The sequence below is a fragment of the Nomascus leucogenys genome, chromosome 12 (genome assembly GCF_006542625.1).
Source record: "Nomascus leucogenys isolate Asia chromosome 12, Asia_NLE_v1, whole genome shotgun sequence".
NCBI lineage: Eukaryota > Metazoa > Chordata > Mammalia > Primates > Hylobatidae > Nomascus > Nomascus leucogenys.
Window position 1 is genome coordinate 74586806 of NC_044392.1, and position 26661 is coordinate 74613466.

The window sequence follows — 26661 nt, forward strand, 5'->3', positions numbered from 1 at the left end:
AGTGACAAGGGGAGAAGAAACCCACTCTCTAACCTCAAAGGCTAATGAATATTTAATACAAAATATTGGCCAAGGCTTATTACAAACAGAGGAGAATAACTGTATAGGGATGCATTTACAGCACACAAAGACCAATAAAATGATACTAATTACAGGTACAGTAAGTGTTTCATTTAACAAGGCAAAAAAAATAGTAGATAAAAGGTGGAATTTAGTATTGACTATCTATCAATTAACATAATCAAACCTACAGAAATTTCTGTATTGCTTACCTGAGAGTCAAAGTTTTGCCCCTGTTATATAAATCATAAGTGTATATCATAAATACTTAATGGTACTTATAAACCAAAGTACAATGACTGCTATGATAGACTAACAATACAAATTAAGGGTATTGACCCCAGACGTTTTCTATCTTGGAAAGAAAAGCTCTGTGGAAGGTTATATACTAGTGGGATCACTCCTTGTAAAACACAAGCCACAGCAACTTGGAGAGAGAAAAAAATAATGACAAGCTGCACAAATAACAAATAGCTCAGGCTACGCTTGGATTATGGCAACACACACAAATCATGCACTTGTTCAGCTTCAGTCAGGAGAGCACAAACTACTTAACCATTCAATAACAAAAGGTGATGCAATTAGGCTCAAAGCCAAAGCCAAAAAAAAAAAAAAAAAAGAGTTAATGGTCAATTTAAAGAAACACAGAAAAAGTAAAATATTTAAGTTATTTGGTTAGAATGCTGTATTTAATTAAGCTGTATGAATCAGTCTGACTGAGCTAAGGAAGACATTAATGCAGCCTGCATATATGCTCTTTAATAAAAATAGAGCCCATGCACCTCCTAAACATGCAAGTTCTGTCAATGATCATGGTCATATTAAGGAGATCACAGCACAGGGACCGTAATGACCAAGGCATCATTCTCTTACAGGTGGCTAGGCTAGCCCAGTAATGGCCGCAGCAATCAGCAACTCCATAGCAATCAGTGGTCATCTCACTGCAAAAGCGATAAAATGAGCAGGTCTTCCTGTGAGCAGCCATGACCTTTACAAGTTTTACCTCCAACTTTCTCAGGAAAGGAATACTCTGGAAAATGTTCTTTGGCTGTACAAAACAAAATATGGTTTATGTTTTTATTTAGTGCCAAGATGAAATAGATTGAATCATTTCTTTAAAAAGAAAAAGGTGTCTCTGTGCGGCCCATTTTGTTTCAAACCCAATACATTTCATTAATGAAATGGCACATTTGATTAAAGTAGAAGTCAAAATGTCAGAGAAAAGTTGCTCATAAAGATGATTTGATCGTGTTAATAATCAATAATTGAAAGCACGTGAGATTCTCTATAAACGGGGTTCTTCCTGCCTGAGGATTCCTAACAGGCATAAGGGGTTCTTGCCTTGCAAACTCTGTATATGCTCACTCCTATGGGAGTTGACATTGCTTTGGAGCCCCTAGAACCTCTTTAAACTACATGAACTATCTCCAGAATGTAGCTTGCTTTTCTTCCCCACAAACCCATGGGCCAGAAACAGAAGAGAACCAAATGAAGAAATCTCAACATGTTTTTGTAGTTATAATAGGGTGGTCTAGTCATTATATCAAAAGAATTCTCATGTATATAACCCCCTGATAGGGTGGCAGGTGCCTGGTTTCCAGGATAGGATTATGGCACTGATTCATTCTGCAACAAGGACATTCCCTAAGCCCCACCATCTGCCAGGTACTTCCAATGCTTCAATATAATCGTTGGTTTCATGATACCCACCCCCTTCCCCTTTTATCCTGAAAGGGCTATGTGGGATGTTTTGTAAATTTAAAATTACATTTCCGTGAATATTCCTTTAATCCTTTTTTAAAATAGTCCTCAAGATTACTGTAATTATCCTGTTGATTCATAACAGCAGGTATTAAAAAAAAGAAAAAGCACTGCCCTAGAAAATGTCCCCTTTTTTCAGAGATTTTTTTTTCTCCAAGCTCAGGTTTTATTTTTCTCAGAGGAAAATGAAATCAATAATTAAAACTGTATTGATGGCCAAGCACAGTGGCTCATGCCTGTAATCCCACCACTTTGGGAGGCTGAGGCAGAAGGATAGCTTAAGCCCAGAAGTTCAAGACCAGCCTGATCAACATAGTGTGTCACTGCCTCTACAAAAACTAAAAAAAAAAAAAAAAAAAAAAAAAAAATAGCTAGGTGGGGTGCAGAAATGTGCACCTATATTTCCAGTAAGTCAGTTGACTGAAGTGGGAGAATCATCAAAGCCCAGGAGTTTGAGGCTGCAGTGAGCTATGACTGCACCATGGCACTCCAGCCCAGGTGACGCAGTGAGACCCCATCTCAAAAAAAAAAAGAATAGATTGAGGAAGGTATTCAGTTTTTTCAAAATACCACAACTTTGTCTTTTGTTAGTAAAGTCTTCTTTTTCAGAATACTTTAGCCCAGTGTTCTTAGCATGTCTGTGTCAAGGATCCCTCTGAGAACCTGAAAAAAAGCCATGAATCCTCCCAGAAGAAAAATGTAAATACATACAAAATTGTACATATAATTTCAAGGGTTTATGGATCCCTTGAATTACCAGAATAATAATTCCGGCTCAAGGCTATCAATCATTGATAACATTTAACATTAAATAACATACACAGTTTAACAAATTGTTCTCACTTCAATGCATCTTCCCTCTTTTGATTGCTTCCCCTATCCTAGGGGAAAGACCAAACAGCAACCTATTACTGCCTAACTCCTAGTACTGACAATTTTTTCAAGTACAGTTTAAATAAGCGGCAGGTTTTTTATTGGTGATGATGCCTTTTATGTTTGGATTTTTAATCTAAGCATATGTTTGATGGGATAATTTTCCATTCTAATTGACATAATTAAAATAAGGACATTGGGAATAGAATGCATATGGACACATAAACACAAAAATAGCGATAAATCACCACCTCAAATCATCAACTGGAAAAAAATACCTTCTCATTTCAAAAATGAGAAATTTTGGATTGGAATAAAATGTACAGCAAACTATTACCTATCTATATAAAGCACAGAAAGAGGAAGAAAAATCATACAAGCTTTCTTGGAAGGAATAAAAATTTCCAAACTGAAAAATGAAATGTGCCTAAAAGAACTGGGAAATCACACAAGAGAAGAATCCTAAGACGAAGTTACTGGTTAATACGGTGCGAAATTACTCAGAGCAGTAAAAGAGTTTGAGGATCCAGCAAGTGCCATCAGATTCAGCATTTAAGACATTATTAGAGCAGTTTCAGTAGAGTAAGGAAGGCAAAAGTTATATAACAAAGGGTTAAGAAATCAGCGCACAGGAAGGATGGAGGCAGGCTCTTCTTCTGAAACCTCTGGAAGCAAAAGGAGAAAGGGGGATCTGCAAATCAAGGGGATCATGACAAAGTCAAAAGAAGTCTCTGTGTGTGTGTTGTCCCTGCACTAGGCACTGAGAACACAAAGATATATGACATCCTCCACCTTCCACCCTCTAGAAGGTCATAGTCTAGTGAGAATGACAGGTGCAAACAGGTAATTACAATTCATCAACGATAGAGATCTGCACAAAGAATGATGGCAAACAAGGGAGGCACCCTCAATCCAGTCCAAAAGGACAAGAAGATGCTTCCTAAAGGGTGGTGGCTGGACAAGGTATTAAAGAATGAAGAGCTATCAAGCCAGAGGGTAAGGGCATCCCAGTCAGACTGGTCTTCATGAGCAAATGCATGGAACAGCTGGTATGGTAGAGTAAAGTGCAAGGCTGGGAGTGGCAGGGGTACTGCTGCTTCCCAGTAAATTAGTGCATGAAATCATCCACTGGGAAGACAACAAGGGTGAGAGCTGGCAAGGCAGAAAGACAAGAAAGCAAAGTACCCAAGACCTTACTGAAGTAAGTGACCATGGGCTGCAGGCAAGAGACATCAGCAGGGTGCCAGTGGACTGAGAGAACAGGGAGACTGAAGGTCTAGCAGTCCCAGTAGTGTGAGAGGGACAGAATGTGCAAAGTGAGTAACGAAGGCATTTTCCAAGGGGGAGAATCTAGAGTCTGGGTTCCTGGAAGTGAAGCAGACAGAAGGGCCCTAACACTTACTGGAATGAAAGAGGCGGAGGAGCCTCAAAGTCAGCGTGGGACAACAAGGTCAGGTAGCTGGGGCAATGCTAAGAGTGAACAAAGGATGATTGTTCACCAGAGGCTATGGTTCCTACCAAAGGGGGAAAGAAGAACAGGAAAAATGTGGTCAAGAGCCATGAAATCTAGTCCTGACTTTGCCTGCTGCACTGGGCAAGTCACACACCTTTCCCAGGCCTCCCTTTCTGAGTCTTGACTAAATGGTCATTTAGATTCCTAAAATTATGTTGGACAGCTTTCCCATATAAAACAATAGCTTTAAGGCTGAGAAACGGGTGTTCATCGATTTTGTAGAAGAACTGTCTTTATTATATTCCCTATCAGAGTTCACAAATGTTACATTGGCAACTTTATTATGTATAGGACTTTAAAATGCACAAAGCTTTTACATATTGATACAGTTTGGATATTTGTCCTCTCCAAATCTCATGTGATCCCCAGTGTTAAAAGGTGGGGCCTTGGGTCATGGGGGCAGATCCCTCATGAACGGCTCGGTGCCATTCTGAGGGGATTGAGTGAGTTTTCACTCTTAGTTCCCCCAAGATTTGGTTGTTAAAGAGTGTGGTACCTCCCTTCCCTCTCCCTTGCTCCCTCTCTCGCCATATGACATGACTGTTCCCCTTCACCTTCTGCCTAGAGTGAAAGCTTCCTGAGGGATTCACCAGAAGCAGATGTTGGTGCCATACTTCATGTACAGCCTGTGGAACCGTGAGCCAAATAAAACTCTTTTCTTTATAAATTACCTAGCCTCTGGTATTCCTTTATAGCAATGCAAAACAGACTAAGACACATATATTTTCTAATATAATACTAACCACCACCCTGTGACAGTTGTATAATTCCTATTTTACAGATGAAGAAACTAAGATTCCACAAAACTGAAGCAATTCCAACTTTGGATTGGTACAGTAAATCTTTTTCTCCTTTAGAGATTCTATGTAGTATGCTTCATTGAGATAACTCATGACTTATCAACATTTGGGTTTTTAAAATTCAATCATTCAGCAAGTAATGCAGTGCCCATTAATTGTCCTAAAGCTACATATGTCATTCCAGACAACCAACAGATTACCTTACCACTAAAATGAACCAAGGAGAGTGTTTAAACTTTATTAATAATGTTGAAACAAAGCATTATAAAGGAAAGCAAATAGAAACAAGTTTACATATATATACTTACCATACTGTTCAGTGTAGAAAATGGTAGAAAAAATAGTCTCAACTCAACCCATCTACTCTTGTGCAACTGCTATAAGTAGAACACTGAGTCAGACCAGTGATTTTACTTTCCTAATAATGACTCCTTTCTCTTTGGCTACCCTAGATAGTACTCAGTTCCCAGATTAATTATAATACCCAATTCATACCAACTACATACTAATGACTAATCAAGACAGCAAAGAAATTCCTTGGTCTTCAAAAGAAAAAAATAGACTTCCATTATTTATTAATTATCCTTTTCTTGTTTACTCAGCCATTAAAAGTTCATTTTATATAAAAAGGATATTATTTACTTCCTTGGTGATTGCACAAACCTCTATTTTACTTTCTAAAATACTGGCTTCTTTTCTAAAAAACAGATCTGGCTTAATTAAAGGAATTTACATGTATCTTTTCAAGTCAGACAACTTTGTAAGTTAATTCCTACAAAAGTTGAGTAAAACAGATTTTATTATGTTGGTTCAAAAGTAATTGTGGTTTTTAACATTAAAAGTAATTGTAGGCCAGGCGCGGTGGCCCACGCTTGTAATCCCAGCACTTTGGGAGGCCGAGGCGGGGGGATCACGAGGTCAGGAGATCGAGACCACGGTGAAACCCCATCTCTACTAAAAATACAAAAAAATTAGCCGGGCGTGGTGGCGGGCGCCTGTAGTCCCAGCTACTCGGAGAGGCTGAGGCAGGAGAATGGCATGAACCCGGGAGGCGGAGCTTGCAGTGAGCCAAGATTGCGCCACTGCACTCCAGCCTGGGCGACAAAGCGAGACTCCGTCTCAAAAAAAAAAAAAAAAAAGTAATTGTAAAAACCACAATTGCTTTTGCACCAATGTAATATGTTATATGATTATTGATTCTTTTTGGTATAATTCCATGTCCACGTCTCACTTTGAAATCAATGGCAAAAATTTGTAAATTCATAAGGATACAACATATTCTACAGGAAATTCTCTATCAGACTGCTTTTTATACCTAAGATCATTAAAAACCAATCAAATCAAAAGATAATCACAGAACAGTTAACATGTCCAAGGCATTGTGCTATGTAACACCAGTAACATTTTACCCAGCAGAAAGAGTAAAATACCTGAGCACTATAATTTAGTATTTATCCTTAAGAGTCCGCTGTATAGCATTTTGTCTTTCCAACTGAAATAGTTAAGATCTTCATTTAGAAATTGGAAGACGAGATAAATACTGCTTTCTGTGTGATAAAATAAGTTTACTAAAACTAGGTATATAGATGAGTTTCCTCATATGCTTGAAGAAGAAAAAAAAAAGCCACATGCCAAAATCCACATAAAAGTACAGAAAATGAAACCAGATACCCATGTGAAATCAAAACTATAGATGAATACTAAATGTATGACCAGAATTCTGTCATCTCAGGTAAATTCCATTCTCTGTCGCTGCTGGTTCATCAATCTCACTTGGCTGTTAACTACACAGAACACTTAAGAAACATGCAAAAAATTTCAATCTTGACCAAACAGAAAATGTTATGTGCACAGCTCCAGCCATGATGAGCCCCGTTCATCACTTGGAAATAGGGTCTACAGGCGTATCTGAAGGTTTCCGAAAAATTATCCTAGGAGGGAATTTGATAGAGACTCATTAACAACAACCTAAAAGGATTTGTGCTTTCTTTCTTAGATCACTATTCCAGTGACTTCATTCAGCTCATACTGCAATTCATTCTGAAAATTGAAAGAGGTTACCATGTCCTTTGTGGTATAATCAGGAGGATCACTTTCAAATTCTAGGTGGACTACTCACATAAATTTCCAGAGATCAAGATCACCTGACTAAATGTTGTGTGCACACCAACCCCACTGAGCAGATCCTATGGTTCAAATGTTTTAATTCCAAATTATAAATATCACTACAATACTCACTTTTAGTTTCTTGTTTAGTTTGCAGCAATATCTGTACACCATTGCCAAGTTCAGCGGTCCAAAATCTGCATAGAAACTAAGATACAAGAAAATGTAGTATTTAGTCAAAGTATAATTTTCAGTAACATCAATGTTCATCTTTAATTTCATTAAATTTACAATCAAATTTCAATTATCTTATAACTAATCTGATCCATGGTATAATCCAAATAACTAATGGTTTCATCCTAATGCCCTCTAGTTACTCTAACTAGTCTCTTAATAGGGAACTAGTGGCCGGGCACAGTGGCTCACGCCTGTAATCCCAGCACTTTGGGAGGCCGGGGCAGGCAGATTGCCTCAGGTCAGGTGTTTGAGACCAGCCTGACCAACACGGAGAAACCCCATCTCTACTAAAAATACAAAATTAGCCAGGCAGGGTGGTGCTTGCCTGTAATCCCAGCTACTCGGGAGGCTGCGGCAGGAGAATCACTTGAACCCGGGAGGTGGAGGTTGTGGTGAGCCAGAGATCACACCACTGCACTCCAGCCTGGGCAACAAGACAAACTCCATCTCAAAAAAAAGAAAACAGAACTAATTGGACAGTTTTAAGTTCCACCTCCTTTTATCTGCCTGCCAGACCATTTAAGTAAACGCACTAAAGAGCAGGCAAAGAAAGAACCAACAGGAATATAACAAGTACATGGCCTGTACTACTTGCTTTTATTTCTTTATCATATATTTTAGTCATAAACTTACTTGTGTACTTTGGATTCCAACTATTCCTCTGAAACATAGCTCACAATTCTTAAGTATCTTAAATCCAGTGGTCTTTTTTCAGTTTTCGTTCTCCATGAACTTTCTGTATTATAAGACACACTGGCTCCTCCCCCTCTCTTCATCCCCTAACATCTCCAGGATACAGTCATCAATCTGTAGATCTTCTCTGTTAGCCAACGTCACGAATTTAACTGACGACCCTATGGAAAAGTGATGTCTCTTCCACTTGAGAGCCAGTGTCAGTCTTCTCCATCTCGGCTACCTGCTGGGTCCACCATCTACAGGCCCTTCCGTCACCTGGAACTCAGAATATCTAAAACTCAACCCATCTTTCCTTCACATCAGCCCTCCAGACAAAAAAACACTTTGCTTCTCCCAGTCACTCAGGCATTAAATCTCTCAATCACAATAGGCCAACCAATAAATATTTAATTCTGATATATCAAACAAGTTACTACTATAATTCATCCCTTCCCTTTCTCTTCCTATTTTGCCAACAGAAGTCCAGATCCTTTTCATCTCACACCTGTACTTTTTTTTTACATATATACTTTAAGTTCTAGGGTACATGTGCACAACGTGCAGGTTTGTTACATATGTATACATGTGCCATGTTGGTGTGTTGCACCTATTAACTCATCATTTACATTAAGTATATCTCCTAATGCTATCCCTCCCCGCTCCCCCCACCCCATGATAGGCCCTGGTGTGTGATGTTCCCCTTCCTGCGTCCAAGTGTTCTCATTGTTCAATTCCCACCTGAGTGAGAACATGCAGTGTTTTGTTTTTTGTCCTTGCGATAGTTTGCTCAGAATGATGGTTTCCAGCTTCATCCATGTCCCTACAAAGGACATGAACTCATCCTTTTTCATGGCTGCATAGTATTCCATGGTGTATATGTGCCACATTTTCTTAATCCAGTCTATCACTGATGGGCATTTGGGTTGGTTCCAAGTCTTTGCTATTGTGAATAGTGCTGCAACAAACATATGTGTGCATGTGTCTTTATAGCAGTGTGATTTATAATCCTTTGGGTATATACCCAGTAATGGGATGGCTGGGTCAAATGGTATTTCTAGTTCTAGATCCTTGAGGAATCGCCACACTGTCTTCCACAATGGTTGAACTAGTTTACAGTCCTACCAACAGTGTAAAAGTGTTCCTATTTCTCCACATCCTCTCCAGCACCTGTTGTTTCCTGACTTTTTAATGATCACCATTCTAACTGGTGTGAAATGGTATCTCATTGTGGTTTTGATTTGCATTTCTCTGATGGCCAGTGATGATGAGCATTTTTTCATGTGTCTGTTGGCTGTATAAATGTCTTCTTTTGAGAAATGCCTATACTTTTTAAAATCTCTCTCCCCTTCCCAATCATCCTGTATTCCAAGAAAGACATTAGTCTTCATAAAGTCTCAGTTCTCACATATCCTCCCACTATTCAAAAATGTTTAATGGTTTCTTACTGCCTGTAGAATAATTCCTTGGCCCAGCAATCAAAGCCTTACACAACATTCCCCTAGCTTCCAGGCTGACCTTATCTCCTGAGAGGCCCCATAGGAAATCTGCATTCCAACAAACATGTCCATTCCTTATTCCCAAATATTCTATATGTATTCTTAATCTAAGCCTCTACTCACATCGGTTTCCTTGTCTAGGGTGTCCTCCTTTTCTTTCTGCTACACTCTACCTTGCTCAAAGTCCAGTACAAATCCCACCTTCTCCATGAAGCCTTTCCAATCATCCTAGGCAACACCTTTCTCTCAAAGTTTTCAAAACTTACCGTCTGAGTCATTCTTTTAGTCCACTACATATACTACCAAATATTGCAAATTATTTTAAGTATTGATTCTACTTAATCAGCTATAATGTTAAGTCTCTCTGTCAGGGACTGTATCATATACTTACGATTAGAAGAATGTCCTACACATAATACAAAACCAGAAACGAGTATTCATTATGAAATAGTTTGTTCATTAATGCTTTAAGTTCAATTTAGTCTAGACCACAAATTTACTAAATACCAACATATTTCCAAAATCCATCCCCAAAAGACCTTTGAATTAGTCATTTAATTTTTTTGCTGCCACCCAAATGACACTATCATAACTATGTCATTATGTTACATAAAATCTGCCAATAGCCACTTGCCATAGATAAATAAAGAATACTGAATTTGTATATTTTATCCCTATTAGGCAAGTTGGTAATATTTTGAAATTTATATTACAGGTGGCACCAAATTTAGCTGTCCCTTTACACAGGCTTCATGAGAAGAACACAGAGATGCCAAAGAAAGAAAGCAGCAGTGATTTGAAATAAAAGTTCTAGACTCATTTCTTAACTTCCCAGTGTGGTGTTGTATTGTAAATGTAAACAAAATACCCACAAATCCAAAATGAACTGTACCTATAATCCCCTTACTGACTAGTCCAAGACAAGTCAAAAAAAACTAACTCAAAAGAACCAAAATGAAGAGTATAGGCATACCTCATTTTATTGCACTTCACTTTATCATGCTCAAAGATAGTACATTTTTTTACAAATTGAAGAACCGTGGCAACCCTGCATCAGGCAAGTCTATCAGTTCCATTTCTCTAACAGCATGTGCTCACTTCATGTCTCTGTTTCACATTTTGGTAACTCTCACAATATTTTAAATTTTCATCATTATTGTATGTTATGATGGTCAGTGATCTTTGATACTACTACTGTAATTGTTTTGGGTCTCCACAAACTGTACCCAAATAAGATGGCAAACTTAATTGATAAATGTCATATGTGTTCTGACTGCTTCACCAACTAGCCATTCCCCCATCTCTCTCCCTCTCCTTGGACCTCCCTATTCCCTGAGACACGACAGTATTGAAATCAGGCCAGTTAATAACCCTATCATGGCCTCTCAGTGTTCAAGTAAAAGCAAAAGTCACACATGGTCCACTTTAAATCAAAAGGTAGAAATGATTAAGCTTAGTGAAGAAGGTGTATCAAAAGCCAAGACAGGCCAAAAGCTAGGCCTCTTGCTCCAAACAGCCAACTGTGAATGCAAAAGAAAAGTTCTTGAAGGAAATTAATAGTGCTACCCCAGTGAACATACGAATGATACAAAAACAAAATAGCTTTATTGCTGATATGGAGAAAGTTTTAGCGATCTGGATAGAAGATGAAACCAGCCACAACATTCCCTTAAGCCAAAGCCTCATCCGAAGCAAGGCCCTAATTATGTTCAATTTTATGAAGGCTAAGAGAGGTGAGGAAGCTGCAGAATAAAAGTATGAAGTTAGCAGAGGTTGGTTCGTAAGGTTTAAGATTTATGGGAGGACGTCAACATATTAACATTCACAGGAGTTTGGAAGATGTTGATTCCAACCCTCCTGAATAATATTAAGGGGTTTAAGATGTCAGTGATGGAAGTAACTGCAGATGTGGTGGAAATGGCAAGAGAACTAAAATTAGAAGTAGAGCCTAATTGCTAAATTCTCATGATAAAACTTGAATGAAGAGTTGCTTCTCATTCAACTTTATCATGCTCACACCTTTTGTTCATGAATGAGCAAAGAAACTGGTTTCTTCAGATGGAATTTACTCCTGTTGAAGATGCTGTGAATACTGTTGAAATGACATCAAAAAAATTAAAATGTTACACATACTTAGTCGATAAAGTAGCCTCAGGGTTTGAGAGGATTAACTCCTATTTTGAAGACTCTAAGTAAAATGCTATCAAATAGCATCTCATGCTACAGAGAAATCTTTCATGAAAGGAAGAGTGAATCAATATGGCAAATTTCACTGCTGTCTTATTTTAAGAAATTGCCACAGCCACCCCAACCTTCAGCAACCACCACCCTGATCAGTCAGCAGCCATCACACTGGGGCAGGGCCCTCCACCAGCAAGAAGATTACTACTTGCTAAAGGCTCAGATGATCATTAGCATTTTTTAGCAATAAAGTATTTTTAGTTAAGGTATATACATTGCTTTCTTAGACACAATGCTATTACACACTTAATAGACCACAGTATAGCATAAACATAGCTTTTTTATGTACTGAGGAACCAAAAAAACTTGTGTGACTTGCTTTATTGCAGTATTTGCTTTATTGTGGTGGTCTAGAACCAAACCTGCAATATCTCCACAGTATGCCTGTGTATAAATATGCACCTACCAGTATTGATTAAGGTAACCTTTTTTCTATATAAGAGATTTTCGTATCCTTGGGTTAATGGAAGCAACACTTTTGACTAATATACCTTGTTTTTTTCTACTTGAATATGAATATTGACACTGGTAGAATTTGAAGTTAAATTTGGAATTTTTAGCCATGGTTATTTCAGCTTCTTAAACTCACTTTGAATAAATTTTGGGAAAGCAAAAATAATTCAAGTTATCCATAAAAATCCTCAACAAACCAAATCCGGCAGCACCTCAAAAAGTTTATGCATCACAATGAAGTAGGCTTCATTCCTAGAATGCAAGGTTGGGTCAGCATATGCAAACCAATAAATGTGACACACCGCATTAACAAAATTAAACATTTTTTAAAAATGTGATCATCTCAAAGACACAAAAAAAGCTTCTGATAAAGTCCAACATCCATTCATGGTAAAAATCCTTAACAAACTGGGCATCAAAGGAACATACCTCAAAATAATAAGAGCCATCTATGACAAACCCACAACCAACATCATACTGAATGAACAAAAGCTGGAAGCATTCCCTTTAAGAACTGAAACAAGACAAGGATGCCCACTCTTACCACTCCTATTTAACACAGTACTAGAAGTCCTAGCCAGAGCAAGCAACCAAAGAAAAAATAAAAGGCATTCAGATAGGAAAATAAGTCAAACTATCTCTTTTCACTGACGATATAATGATATACCTAGAAAATCCTAATGACTCTGCCAAAAGGCTCCTGGAACTGATAACTTCAATAAGGTTTCAGGGTACAAAATTCATGTACAAAAATCAGTAGCATTTCCATACACCAATAATATTCAAGCTAAGAGCCAAATCAAAAATGTAATCCCAGTTACAATAGCCTCAAAAGAACTAAAATACCTAGGAATACATCTAACCAAGATGAAAGATCTCTACAAGGAGAACTACAAAACACTGCTAAAAGAAATCACAGACAACACAAATGAAAAAACATTCCATGCTCATGGATTGGAAGAAACAATATGGATAAAATCATTATATTCCCCAAAGCAATCTACAGTTTCAACACTATTCCTATTATACTACCAATATCATTTTTCACAGAATTAGAAAAAAAACTATTCTAAAATTCATATGGAACCAAAATAAGGCCAAATAGCCAAAGCAATAAGCAAAAAGAACAAAGCCAGAGGCATCACATTACCCAAATTAAAACTCTGCTCTAAGGTTGTAATAACCAAAACGGCATGGTACTGGTACAAAAACAGACACACAGAACAATGGAACATTATAGAGAACCCCGAAATAAACCTGCACACCTACAGCCATCTGATCTTCAACAAAATCAACAGAAATAAGCATTAGGGAAAGGACTTCCTATTCAATAAATGGTGCTGGGACAGCTGGCTAGCCAAATGCAAAAGAATGAAACTGGTCTCCTATCCATCACCGTATACAAAAATTAACTCAAGATAGATTAAAGATTTAAATGTAAGATCTCAGACTAAATATCCCAGAAGAGGCCAGGAGCCATGGCTCATGCTTATGAAATAGCACTTTGGAAGGCCAAAGCAGGAGGATTGCTTGAGCTCAGGAGTTTGAGACCAGCCTGAGCAACAAAGGGAGGCTCCATCCCTATTAAAAAAAAAAAGAAAAAAAAAAACTTTAGGCTGGGTGCAGTGGCTCACGCCTGTAATCCCAACAATTTGAGAGGCTGAGGCAGGCCGATCGCTTGACCCCAGGAGTTCAAGACTGGCCTGGGCAACATAGCAAAACCCCATCTCCTAAAAATTATAAAAATTAGCTGGGTGTGGTAGTGCATGCCTGTAGTCCCAGGTATTTGGGAGGCTGAGGCAGGAGAATTGCTTGAGCCCGGAAGGTCGAGGCTGCAGTGATTTCTGATGGTGCCACTGCACTCCAGCCTGGGTGACAAAATGAGACCCTGTCTCCAAAAAAAATTTTTTTTTTATTAGCCAGGTGTGGCTATAGTCCTAGCTATAGTCCTAGCTACTTGGGAGGCTGAGGCAGGAGGATCACTTCAGCCCAGAAGGTCAAGGCTGCAGTGAGCCATGATTATGCCACAGCACTCCAACTTAGGTGTCTCAAAAAAAAAAAAAAAAAAAAAAAGGAGAATTTTAGAAGAAAACCTAGGAAACACCATTCTAAATATCGGCCTCAGGAAAGAATTTATGACTAAGTCTTCAAAAAGCAAACATTGACAAGTGGGACCTAATTAAACTAAAGAGCTTCTGAACAGCAAAATAAACTATCAACAGAGTAAACAGACAACATACAGAAGGGGAAAAGAATTCGCAAACTATGTATCTGACAAAGGTCTAATATCTAGAATCCATAAGGAATTTAACAGTTGAACAAGAGAAAAATAACCCCATTAAAAAATGAGCAAAAGACATGAACAGACACTTCTCAAAAGAAGAAATACAGGCACCTAACATATGAAAAAATGATCAACATCACTAATCATCAGAGAAACACCAATCAAAACCATAATGAGACACCATCTCACACCAGTCAGAATGGCTTCTATTAAAAAGTCAAGGCTAGGCACAGTGGCTCAGGCCTGTAATCCCAGCACTTTGGGAGGCCAAGGTGGGCGGATCATGAGGTCAAGAGATTAAGACCATCCTGGCCAACATGGTGAAACCCCATCTCTACTAAAAATACAAAAATTAGCTGGGCGTGGTGGCACACGCCTGTAGTCACAGCTACCTGGGAGGCGGAGGCAGGAGAATCGCTTGAACCCAGGAGGCGGTGGCAGGAGAATTGCTTGAACCCAGGAGGCGAAGGTTGCAGTGAGCCGAGATTGTGCCACTGCACTCCAGCCTGGCAACAGAGTGAGACTCCATCTCAAAAAAAAAAAAAAAAAAAAAAAAAAGCCAAAAAACAACAGATTCCCACTGTTGGTGGCAGGAATCTAAATTAGTCCAGCCACTGTGAAAAGCAGTTTGGAGATTTCTCAAAAAAACTTAGAACTACCATTAAACCCAGCAATCCCATTACTGGGTATATATCCAAAAGAAAATAAATCGTTCTATCTTCGCAGCAACACGGATGAAGCTGGAGGCTATTATCCTAAAAGAATTAATGAAGGAATAGAAAACCAAATACCGCATGTTCTCATTTATAAGTGGGAACTACACAATTGAGTACTCACGGACAAAAAGATGGCAACAATAGATATGAAGAACTACTGAAGTGGGGAGGGAAGAAGGGAGTAAAGTGTTGAAAAACTAACTATTGGGAACTATGCTCACTACCTGGGTGACAGGATCATTTATACCCCAAACCTTAGCATCACAAAATATGCTTGTATACAAACCTACACATATACCCCTGAATCTAAAATAAAAGTTGAAATTTTTTAAAAAAGAATTCAAGTCATCAAATTCCAGTTTCATACTAACCATTACAAGCCAATTTCAATCTCAAATGCAAAGATGTACAATTTCTAACAATCAGATTGGCTTAGCCACGTGTACTTTTGAAAGCAATATGGTTCACATATGAACCTATTTCACCAAACACCAGGAAATAAAATTGGTATACTACAATAACACAGGAGAAAGTAAATCAAATACAAACATTATCCTTAAGTTGATCTGTACTCTCCAACATGGTAGCCACTAGTCATGGCTATTTAAATTTAAATTAACTAAGGTGAAACAAATTAAAAATTCTTCAATTATTTCAGATGTGTTCAAAAGCCACGTGTAGCTAATGGCTACAGAATTCAACAATGTTCTGCACTGATGGACAATACTGATCAAGATGAAAAGACATATCAAAATAACTAAAAGATAAAAGAAATTACCAAGTACCATAAAGGAAGTATAGATAAAATGTTTGAAGACAATATCCTTTCCCTACAAGGGCCCAATTATTTCCCAACAGTGAGATTAGGCCCTGGTAATTTTTATCCTGTTTTGTTCAAGAGGGTCATATTTCCAAAAAGCCAGTTGGGACTTGGAACATGAGAGAACGGAAAAATAGGTGAGGATCTAGTTCCCACCCTCCTTCACTGTCTCTCAAAAAGACAGGCTGTTTTAAGAGTAGGCTGCTATCCAAAGACAGCAACAATGAAGAAGTTATGCCTCTTTTTTGGCAAGAGCCTCAGGTTAAAGGTAGAAAAAAAAAATAAGCAATCCTAACCCAGAGGACTTCCCACCCCACAGTATGTTGAAGCTCAGTGGGCCAGCCTTTATATCCCACAAAAAGACGGATGAGCTTCAAGTTACACTAAAAAAATTCAGTCAAAAGTTTTGCACAACCAAGAGCAATTTTGAACAAGTATTCAAAAGTCAGAATTGTCACAGACAAATATGAAGCCAACAAGCTCTATCTTATCTTACGGTCATTTGATACAATACTTACACTTATAAGACTATTTATGTATTTAAAATAATATAGTCTTATACATAAACTTTTCTAGCTTACTATTAATAAATACATTTTTTAATGTCAAGATCATTGAAAAATTGCTGATAGTTGTTCATACCATGCTGGGTTATCACCAACTTTGGTATAATGAAATACTGTGAATAAAGAAGACATCTTCCAACAACATGCTCCTTTGTAAGAACCTTCTTCACCAGAGTTGAGGGAAAAATGAAAACATACTTATAATACATACTATTAGCTAGAGGGAAATTCAAAATAAAAATTAATTATCAATTAAAATAATCAAATGTGCTAGAAAGTAAAAAATATTTATTTGGGCAGCTTGGAACAAAAGCATGGTGGAAGAAGAGAAATGGAAGGTCATCAACCTGGGGAATAGTGAAAAGGGAGGAGATGGCAGAAATAAGTGCTTCAGAGACTATTCAGAAATCTGAGGGTTGAGTGCGCTCCTAAACTTGAAGTTAATGACAACGGACAGAGTCTTCTCCACTCTGGCATTTCCTAGGAAAAGGCCTCCAGAGCCACAGCCAAGCAAGGGTCCCCCCACTTTGTCTTGGCAAAGGGGAGTAGTCTTTTGGTCTCGTGGCCAGGGAAACACATGGACATTTTATTATTTCAGAGTACCCATGGGTTCATCTCCAAATGAATGAACAAATGAACGAATGATTCTCTCCACCTATTTGCAGATTTCTTCTAAGAAGGTTGGCAAATTATGGGTCAATGCCTACAATGAAACTCATAAACTATTAAGGGAAAATCGGTCCATCCATCTTTTTATTCAGTAAGTGTAAATAGCTAAAATCAAACCCTTTTCTGTTTTGACAGGAAAGAAACTAAAAGAATTGGAGCATTTGGAGTCCTGCAAGTGGAAGAGGAAGGAGGTTCATCTCCTTACCGGGAGAACAAAGAAACGGGAGCCCAAGGATCACAGCAAACGTTCACAAGGGTAGGATCACCCACCACCCCACAGGTGCAGGTCCTACAAATTTGAAGGGACATCGAAGCTGGGCCTAGAAGCCTTGCTGTCATACTCAACATGTGCATCTCTTCTCACAGATTTATGAAGTTTATGATGTACCATTATTTTGTCTTCAGTTTTTCTAATAAACTATAATTTAAGTGAGTCAATTCCCAGAGGAATCATTGTTTGAAGTATTGTTATACCTTATTCTACACATTAGAAGCTTCATGTGAAAATTCCCAGCACCTCAGCAAAAAGATAAGGTACATTCCAAGAATTACCCATTTATTCAATAAAATTTATGACTACCTATTCTAAGCAAGGCATTACAAGTTAGCATATTCATCACAGAGTTCTTGCAATACGAAAAAAAATTAACTGCTTTAAAAATAGGATGAATAAATTCTATAAGATCATTATAAGGCATGCCAACCTTTCAATGTTTTACCAGCATTGCTGACATTTTTTGTCTCTTCATTCACTTGCTCACTCAAATAGTTACTAAAAGCCTACTGGTCACCAGTCCCTCCCGACAAGGAGCTCACTATCTACTGAGATGACAGGTAAAGATATTATTACAATGTGATAAATGCTAAAATAGCAGTATCCTCCAAAACACAATGAGATCGTGTGTGTGTGTGTGTGTGTGTGTGTGTGTGTGTGTGTGTGTAAAATTTTGTTGAAATTGATCAGCAATGCCTCTGGACTACACATTACCTAATAGTTTCCCTATCACTAGAATACTATCCGCACCCCTCCAGTCAGATGATAAAGTTTCTGTATGAGACATGATTATTATGGCTGAACTCATAATGATCACATTTTAAAAAGCACCTAACTGCATAACAAATACCAACCTCAGATGAGGGCACTAGTGTGTTTTTGCTCAAGCCCTTTAGCATAACCACCCACAGTCACACTGATGCCAACTTCTTGGGGAAGAGTGGCTGCACATCTAACAAGCTTCCCACGCACATAGCAGTCTGATGTAGAACTAAAGATCACTGGGTGCCAAAAGGTTCCAGTCCCAATTTGGTCACTCAATGTCCCTAATCTGGTATCGTAGCCTCTCTGGGACTCTGCGTCCTCATCTATCAAATGAAGCCACTGAATTAGATGGCTCCTAAAGTTCTTTCCAGCTCTTATGTAATATCATATATCACAGTTCTAGCTGTTATATAGAGCCTACAGAGTCTATGACTCTAGTTATCCTTATTGGACAAACCCATTCAACTATTCAAATGTTTCTCAAGGTCTACTTGCCCTATTTGATGTTCTCCGTTCTATCTGTCCTCTCAGTGCATTGGGTCTGGGTACAGAAGACATTTCCCTCAGAGTGTCTCCTCTTTGGGGAAGGAAAAGAACACAACTTTTTCCATGAAATTTACTGTTTTCTGCACAGCCAGAAAGCAAACCCACAGACTACAAAGCAGCTACATGTATTAGGAAACTTGACATCTTTATTACTTACCCATCTGCAAAAAGTTTGACATTTGTTGAGATCATGAAGGAGAGAACCCCAATATCAACTATCAATCCTGTCCCTTGATGCATTGTCTAGGTTTCTAAGAAAGTTCAGGTTTACAACACCAGAGGGTGAGGAACCGTTCTCCACTTACTACCTTCTTAACCCGAGGTAAATATTGGTCAGGTCAGGTGTCAGCTGCTGTTTCTGTAAAATGGGTGAGTGCTTTCACTTTGCCTTAAAGCCAAACAACAGACCAGATGGTATCAAGAAACCTTCCAGTATCAGGGTCTGTAATTCTAACATCCCTCCTTAGAGAAAGTCAATTAATAAAAACTCCCTTAGAGACTCAGATTAATGAAAACAAAAGGAGACTTCTTCAGGAATGCACTGGGAAAATTAAAATTCACTCCCACAGAAATATTCTCAAGCAGTGTAAATTAACTCCATTATTCAATGGCTAGTACTGAAGGCAGGAGAGCTATACAGACAGTATATGCAAAGCTTTGTTGGAAAACAGAACGATGAACGATTTCCCCACACATAAAAGGCTAACCCTCAGATTTCATAAAGTGGCTAAAGGCCCTCAAAAGGAAAATAATTACTCTAAAACTTGTGGTGAGGATCACAGGGCCGGCAGCGACGGCTCACGCCTGTAATCCCAGCACTTTGGGAGGCCGAGGCAGGCGGATCACGAAGTCAAGAGATTGAGACCATCCTGGCCAACATGGTGAAACCCCATCTCTACTAAAAAAAAAAAAATACAAAAATTAGCTGGGCATGGTGGCATGCACCTGTAGTCCCAGCTACTTGGGAGTCTGAGGCAAGAGAATCGCTTGAACCCGGGAGGCAGAGGTTGCAGTGAGCTGACATCGCGCCACTGCACTCCAGCCTGGCAACAGAGCGAGACTCGATCTCAAAAATAAAAAATTAGAAAAAAAAAAAAGATGATCATCCATAATGATGAAGTCTGTGTATGACAGAAAAAAAGTAAATTGTGATCAACAAATTATTTTTTTGTGACAGGGTCTTGATCTGCCACCTAGGCTGAGTGCAGTGGCACGCTCGTGGTTCACTGAAGCCTCAACCTCCTGAACTCAAGTGATCCTCCCACCTCAGCCTCCAGAGTAGCTGGGACTACAGTTATGTGGAACATGCCTGGCTAATTTTTGTATTTTTTGTAGAGACAGGTTTCGAGCATGTTGCTCGAGCGATCTGCCCACCTTGGCCTCCCAAAGCGTGGAATTAGAGGCTGAGCCACTATGCCTGGCCAGTAAATTCTTTAAGAAGGCAGAAATGCATATTCATTTTAGAAAGGTTTCCATAAATTATTCAAATTATAAAACTTTGATATTTCAGAATGTAATTTTCCAATTCTCTGTAGAAGTTGTCTCACTGAAATGCCACATTTCCAGACAGACAAAACTGAATAAATGTATTACTAAAGTACATCAATCATAGGGACCAAATTTGAAATAAACTACCTTTTCCGGTTCTCAAAAGAAAATTAAATTTTATAAAAAAAAGAAGTCTAAACTGGCAAATTCTTCAATTTGTCACTAGGATGTGAACATATTTAAGACCAAAACATTAAATTAACAATAAAGGAAATGTCTTATTCAAATTTACAGTTTACACAAATTATTTCTTATAAAGGAATTCACTGTCAACAACAAATAATTGTGATCATTTACCAGATGTTTTTGATATAGGAGTTAAAAGAAATTACTTAGGCAGGTAGTGAGGGTACAGGAGTCCTCAATAAGGTTTTCCTTTTAATGAAAAGCAGCCGTAAAATCATTTTGTCTTCTAACAAAGAGCTGCCGGTAAAATAGAGCTGCACACGTAAACAAGCAAGCTGGAAACTTGCACAGGTGAATGTCGGCAGTTGTGCCAGTAGGAATATTACTACCTGGGACTAGGCATGTTCAAAATGGCAGCTCCATCTTCTCTTTTTGCCAGCCACATGTACAGTGAGGAGCAGACAAGATGGCACTGGCCGAGTGGAAAGTCCATTTGCATAATAAGACTGGGATGGGGTGACCAGCCTTCCCCGCCCACTACGTAAACATCACACCTGGTTGAACCAATCTGCGGGCCCTATGTAAATCAGATACCGCTTCCTCAAGCCAGACTATAAAACCTGTTGCGGTGAGCTGCAGGCCCGCCTTTCCCTTTTGGACTCCTCTGTCTCACAAGAGAGGGAGAGCTGCTCTCCTTTCTCCTTTCTTCTGCCTATTAAACTCTCTGCTCCTTAACCCACTCACGTGTCCCTGTTGTTAATCTTCTTGGGTGAGATGAAGAACCCCGGGTATTTACCCCAGGCAACAATGCTGCTTCATTTTCAAGTTGTCAAGAATTGGGGATGTTACATATTTTGAATAAATAGAGCAATATTTTTGATGACTCTCAATCCACATAAAATTCTTTGCTGCTCCTGAAAGTATTTCGTTGATTAAAACAAACCAACATTTTTTTTAAGTAAATTGAAACTAAAGCTTTAAAAAGAATTATTCACAGCTCTACTTTGCTTCAGTAATGTGAATTGGAACAACTTAAAATGACAAGACATAGGAAACAACCGAAATGACCAAAGAGAGAAAAATGTTCAATACAGTATGGTATATCCTTTCCCTGAAATATTATTAATATAGACATTTATGGTGATTTTGAAAAATGGCATTGGTTTACAATGCTCATGTATGATTAAAAAATATCAGCATTTAAAACTGCATACACAAAATTATGCCAATTAAAAATTTATAGCACTGTAGGTTTGAATGTCTTCATTGTAGAAAAGCAATATTCTTTGAAAAATTAAAAAAAAAATCTTTCTAAGACACAATGAATTTCACAATTAAGTATAAGAAATTCAGCTCAAATCACAAAGCCAGAAAGGAACTTGAGATCAGTTGTGCCACTTACCTCCCCACATTTTAAATATCCAGGACAGACACGGTTTATTTTCTGCTTAAAGATCACAAAAGACAAAGACTCCATTATAATGACCCCCTTTTTACTTCCTATCTCCAATCCTCAAAACAAAACAGAATAGCAAAAAGGCAGTTTCCTTCTGATTTACGTACCTCACCTACTTAAAGGTGTCACTCTGTCCCAGTCACCCAAGCCAGAAACTTTGAATTCACCTTTGCTTCCTCCTCCTTACCCTCATCTGGTCAGTCCTGAATCCAGTCAACCGATTCCTCCTAGCCTCTCCCCATCTGGCCTTTCTTTCCCTACTGCTACAACCCTAATCCAATTCTGCCATAGCCTAACTGACCCCACCTTCAAGCGATGGCAGCACTCGTCCTAAAGTAGGGCCCTGGTCACTCTCTGCCATTTACAAGCAAGCACAATTTACTGACAGCCAAACAGTTTTCCACAATCCAGTCCCCAACTAAGTGACTGCTGCTGTGACCTGTGACTCCTCTCCATTCAAATGTTATTACACCTCCTCTAACAGAATCTTGCTATTCCCAAACACCTCTTGTGCCTTTTCTCAGGACTCTGCCTGAAATCTTTTTCTTTCCATTGTTCCTCATTCACTCACTCACTCATTCATTCATTCAACTAAAATTTCTTGAGCCCCGTATCTATGCCAGGCACAGTGCTAGGTGTTGGGACATAATGGTGAGCAAAAACAGGTAGTACTGGTCCTCACAGAGATCATAAAATGTACTCTTTGCTATTATACACCCTTCAAAAACTAGCTCAGTGCTTATCACCCTGGGTAGCAATAATCTCTTCCTTTCTTGAACTCCTAACACATATATTTGCAGCTTTGGTCATGTATTATCCTGTACTGCAGGTGTTTCTACTTCCTTCTTTACATATACATATCTCCAAAGCATTAGTACAGTGTTCTGCATCAAAATCTATCCCATCTAAATACTAAGTTTCTTGTATAGCAATTTTCAACCACTTATGAAAGTTTTAAGTTATGCTTTTCACTTCCCATAAAAATGTGTCAAGAGTTTTGTGAGGCTTTTTTGTGGTTTTGTTTTTAGTTTTTTTGTTTTTTGGTTTTTGGTTTTTTTTTTTTTAAGCACAAAGGGGTATTGAGCTGTGGCTAAGTAAAAGTCATTTACTTCTGGCTTGGGAATGTGTTTATGAACTTACAAATGAGAACATCTGATGTCTTAGGAATCTACTTCAAACAAAATAATGAAGCCGCCCTGTGGTGGCCTGGCACAGAAAGAACTTGGAAGGCTGACAGCTCCCCACTGGGATCTCTTGCAGCCCACTTGGAGCTCTCTGTCAGGCTGCATGATTATGACTAGCCCTGTTAAGATAACTCTCCTTAGCACCTTGGCTAAATTTTATGTTTTCACCGCCTTATCTCAAGCAAACTGAAAGAACGGAGTAATAATTTATCATTATGAAGATTAGAGATCAACTCTACACCGAATGTCTAAGAGGTCAAAACAGCAGATATTTAAATAAATCAGTATCTAGAAGGTAAATTTGATTCCCCTGGATTACAGAATTGAGAACTGTGGGCCAGGCACAGTGGCTCACGCCTGTAATCCCAGCACTTTGGGAGGCCGAGGCAGGCAGATCACTTAAGGCCAGGAGTTCGAGACCAGCCCGGCCAACATGGTGAAACCCTGTCTCTACATAAAATACAAAAATTAGCGAGGCATCATGGCATGCACCCGTAATCCCAGCTATTCGCGAGGCTGAGGTGGAAGAATCGCTTGAACCCAGGAGGTGGAGGTTGCAGTGAGCCAAGATTGCCCCACTGCACTCCAGCCTGGGTGACAGAGCAAGACCCTGTTTCAAAAAAAAAAAAAAGAACTAACTATGAATGTACACAGATATATCTACTTCCTCTTAACATATACTACATCATAACACTGGCTGTCATGTGTTCAAAACAGAAGGTGAAAAAGGCTAGGCACGGTGGCTCATGCCTGTAATCCTAGCACTTTGGGAGGCCGAGGCAGGCGGATCACGAGGTCAGGAGATCAAGACCATCTCGGCCAACATGGTGAAACCCCGTCTCTACTAAAAATACAAAAAAAAAAAAAAAAATAGCTGGGTGTGGTGGTATGTGCCTGTAATCCCAGCTACTCAGGAGGCTGAGACACGAGAATCAGTTGAACCCAGGAGGCGGAGGCTGCAGTGAGCCGAGATCGCACCACTGCACTCCAGCCTGGCAACAGAACGAGACTCCAACTCAAAAAAAAAAAAAAAAAGAAGAAGAACAAGGTGAAAAAAAGCAGCCCTGAACAATATTAATTTTCCAAGATTTGCATGAAGAGAAGAAAAAAGGGGGAAGAAACTATAAACTACCGTCTTTTAAAAACTAAACAGTTTTCTGAGGGTTTTTTTGGAGAATACCATAAAAAAAAATTCACCTTAAGTTACACCAGGTAAGCAGCCAGAACATTTCACCAGACAGCCTACAAAAGCAGTTATCACGGGCTTATAAAAACTGGGCTTCTTTCGTTTTTACATGTCCTACAATTAACTCAATTTCCTTCCTCTCTTTCTTTTTGGTAGTGCACTGATAGGGAAAAAAAGGCAAAATTACACCCCCCAAAAGTGAAATTACAAAGAAAAATTTTTAAATTACCACCACACATTCCTAGATAGGAGCTGGTCATAGTTTGTGCAAATACTGTCAGTGGCACATTTCCCCCAAGAGCCATCAACACCCAAGTTAGAGGGATCAAGTCTGTCAGGAAGGGGCAAAGCTGTCCCATACCCTCCCCATTGGCCTCAGTCTCAGGACAACTGGGAAATGCCTGGACTCCAGGGCGGACTGCCTCTGGCTTGCATCCCTGCTCTGCCTTACCAGCTAAGTGACCTTAGGCAATATACTTCCCTCTCTGGGCCTCTATTTCCTCCTTTGTTAAGTAGTGATAATAACAGCATCTAACTCCTAGGCTTGTTCTGAGGATTAATTGAGTTAATGTGTGTGTGTAAACCACTTAGAACACTACCTGGCACCGGGCTATCCATGTTAGCTGCCGCTGCTGCTGTTGTTGTTGCTGTGGCTTTATTATTATTCCCACAGTGAAATCTGCCTAGAGGTTCAACCAAATCTCCTCTTCTGTCTATATCATAGCAATTTCTAGTGAGAACTGAGGTTCTAAATGATGACCGTAAGGCTCTATAAGATCATATACATGTGTATGTGTGTATATGCTTAAGTGGCATTCAAACTTCCATTAAATTATCCTACTTGCTACACATTTAATTTGAAATAAAAATTTAAAAACCAAAAGGGTTTCTCCTGACCTACCTCTAACCTAAATACTCATTCCCACAAATATTTCTAGGCAAGAGTAGTTTTTCCATGCTTCTCTCAAAAATGTTCTATGTTCACATTTTGACTCAAAACTATGCTATAGACAAGATAAAATAAATAATTTTTCTATAAATTATTTATCCAAAACTTCTTGGATGCATTAATATCAGGCTGCTTTAATTAAGTTTAAATGAAAATTGAATGTTTTAAATTATCTAAATCTTCCATTTAGCTAATTAGTTCTCATTAGAGGCTGCTCATTCTTAACATGCTAAAACATTTGGTGAAATTTTTCAAGTTACTTCAGAAACTGCTTAAAATTCGGTCCCTAGAGATTCTCCCTAAAGAGCTCTTTCCTGCATTTTCAACACCTTTCCTTCACAACTCAAAAAGAGAAGAAATGACAATGGACAGGCTGAAAATGAAGACCCTAGACACTATCCTTCCCACAAACTGGCTTTCTATGCCATGAACATCCAACCCTACACCCATGACCACCACTAGGAGGGGCACACAGATGTCATAACAATTAATATATTTCATTTCACTAACTTTTTAGCCACACAAAAGTGAGCCAAGTTATTAAAAGTAAGCATCTGTTTGGATTACGGGGCCCAATTCCAATACCAAAGAACAAGCCTTTCCAGGGAGTTGTGCGTTCTTTGTAGCTTAATCAAGTGCAGATAAATCTTCTTTGAAAGGCTCCCTTTTTGTGGAGCTATTTTTGTACCACTAGTGTGTTAGCCTATACTTTGATTTTAACTCTGACCTGTGAAATCATAACCCAAGGACAAAGGATGATTTCTTATCATCCTCATTTTATTAAATCTGCTCAGGCCTTTATAGTAATAAGTTCTGTTTTAAAAAATCAAGCAGATAATTCAAACGTTCACTCTTCATAGCCTTACCTCATGAGGCCACCTCATTAAATTTTCTCCACAAGCATCTCAGAAGGTTGACATTTCAGTCATGGAATGCTGTCCTCCTTTCATAACTAAAGAAACATCTGCGCAAAACACAGCTGTGTCCAGAATATCCACAGCCTAATATTTAAAGAGTCTACTTCCTGATTCAAAAACAATCGCTTCTAAGGTGATAATGTAGCCAGAAAAGCAGCAGTTCTTTTTTTTTTTTTTTTTTTTTTCTAAGAGATGGGGTCTCACTATGTTGCTCAGGCTGGCTTTTCAGTTCAACTGTGGGCAATCCTGTCACCTCAGCCTCAAGAGTAGCTTGGACTACAAGCACACCCAGCTGGAAAAGCAGCATTTAATTTAAACATTCAGCAAATAATTACACATTACAAAGTCCTGTGTGATAATGAATATAAATATATTCCTCTCCTCAGAGACATGCACATTATGATGTGATAGTCAAGATCTTTCTCGCCGTAGGACATCCT

General features: G+C 38.7%; 1 protein-coding gene across 3 annotated transcripts in view; it reads right to left on the bottom strand.

The window, feature by feature from the left end:
- Nucleotides 1-26661, bottom strand: part of CDC14A (cell division cycle 14A) — a 169235-nt gene that overhangs the window by 137251 nt on the left and 5323 nt on the right. For all 3 annotated transcript variants that reach the window (XM_003260116.3, XM_003260117.3, XM_012500327.1), the window contains exon 3: nt 7246-7321. In XM_003260116.3, coding sequence (XP_003260164.1) covers nt 7246-7321 — 76 coding nt within the window. The remainder of the gene's footprint in view (nt 1-7245; nt 7322-26661) is intronic.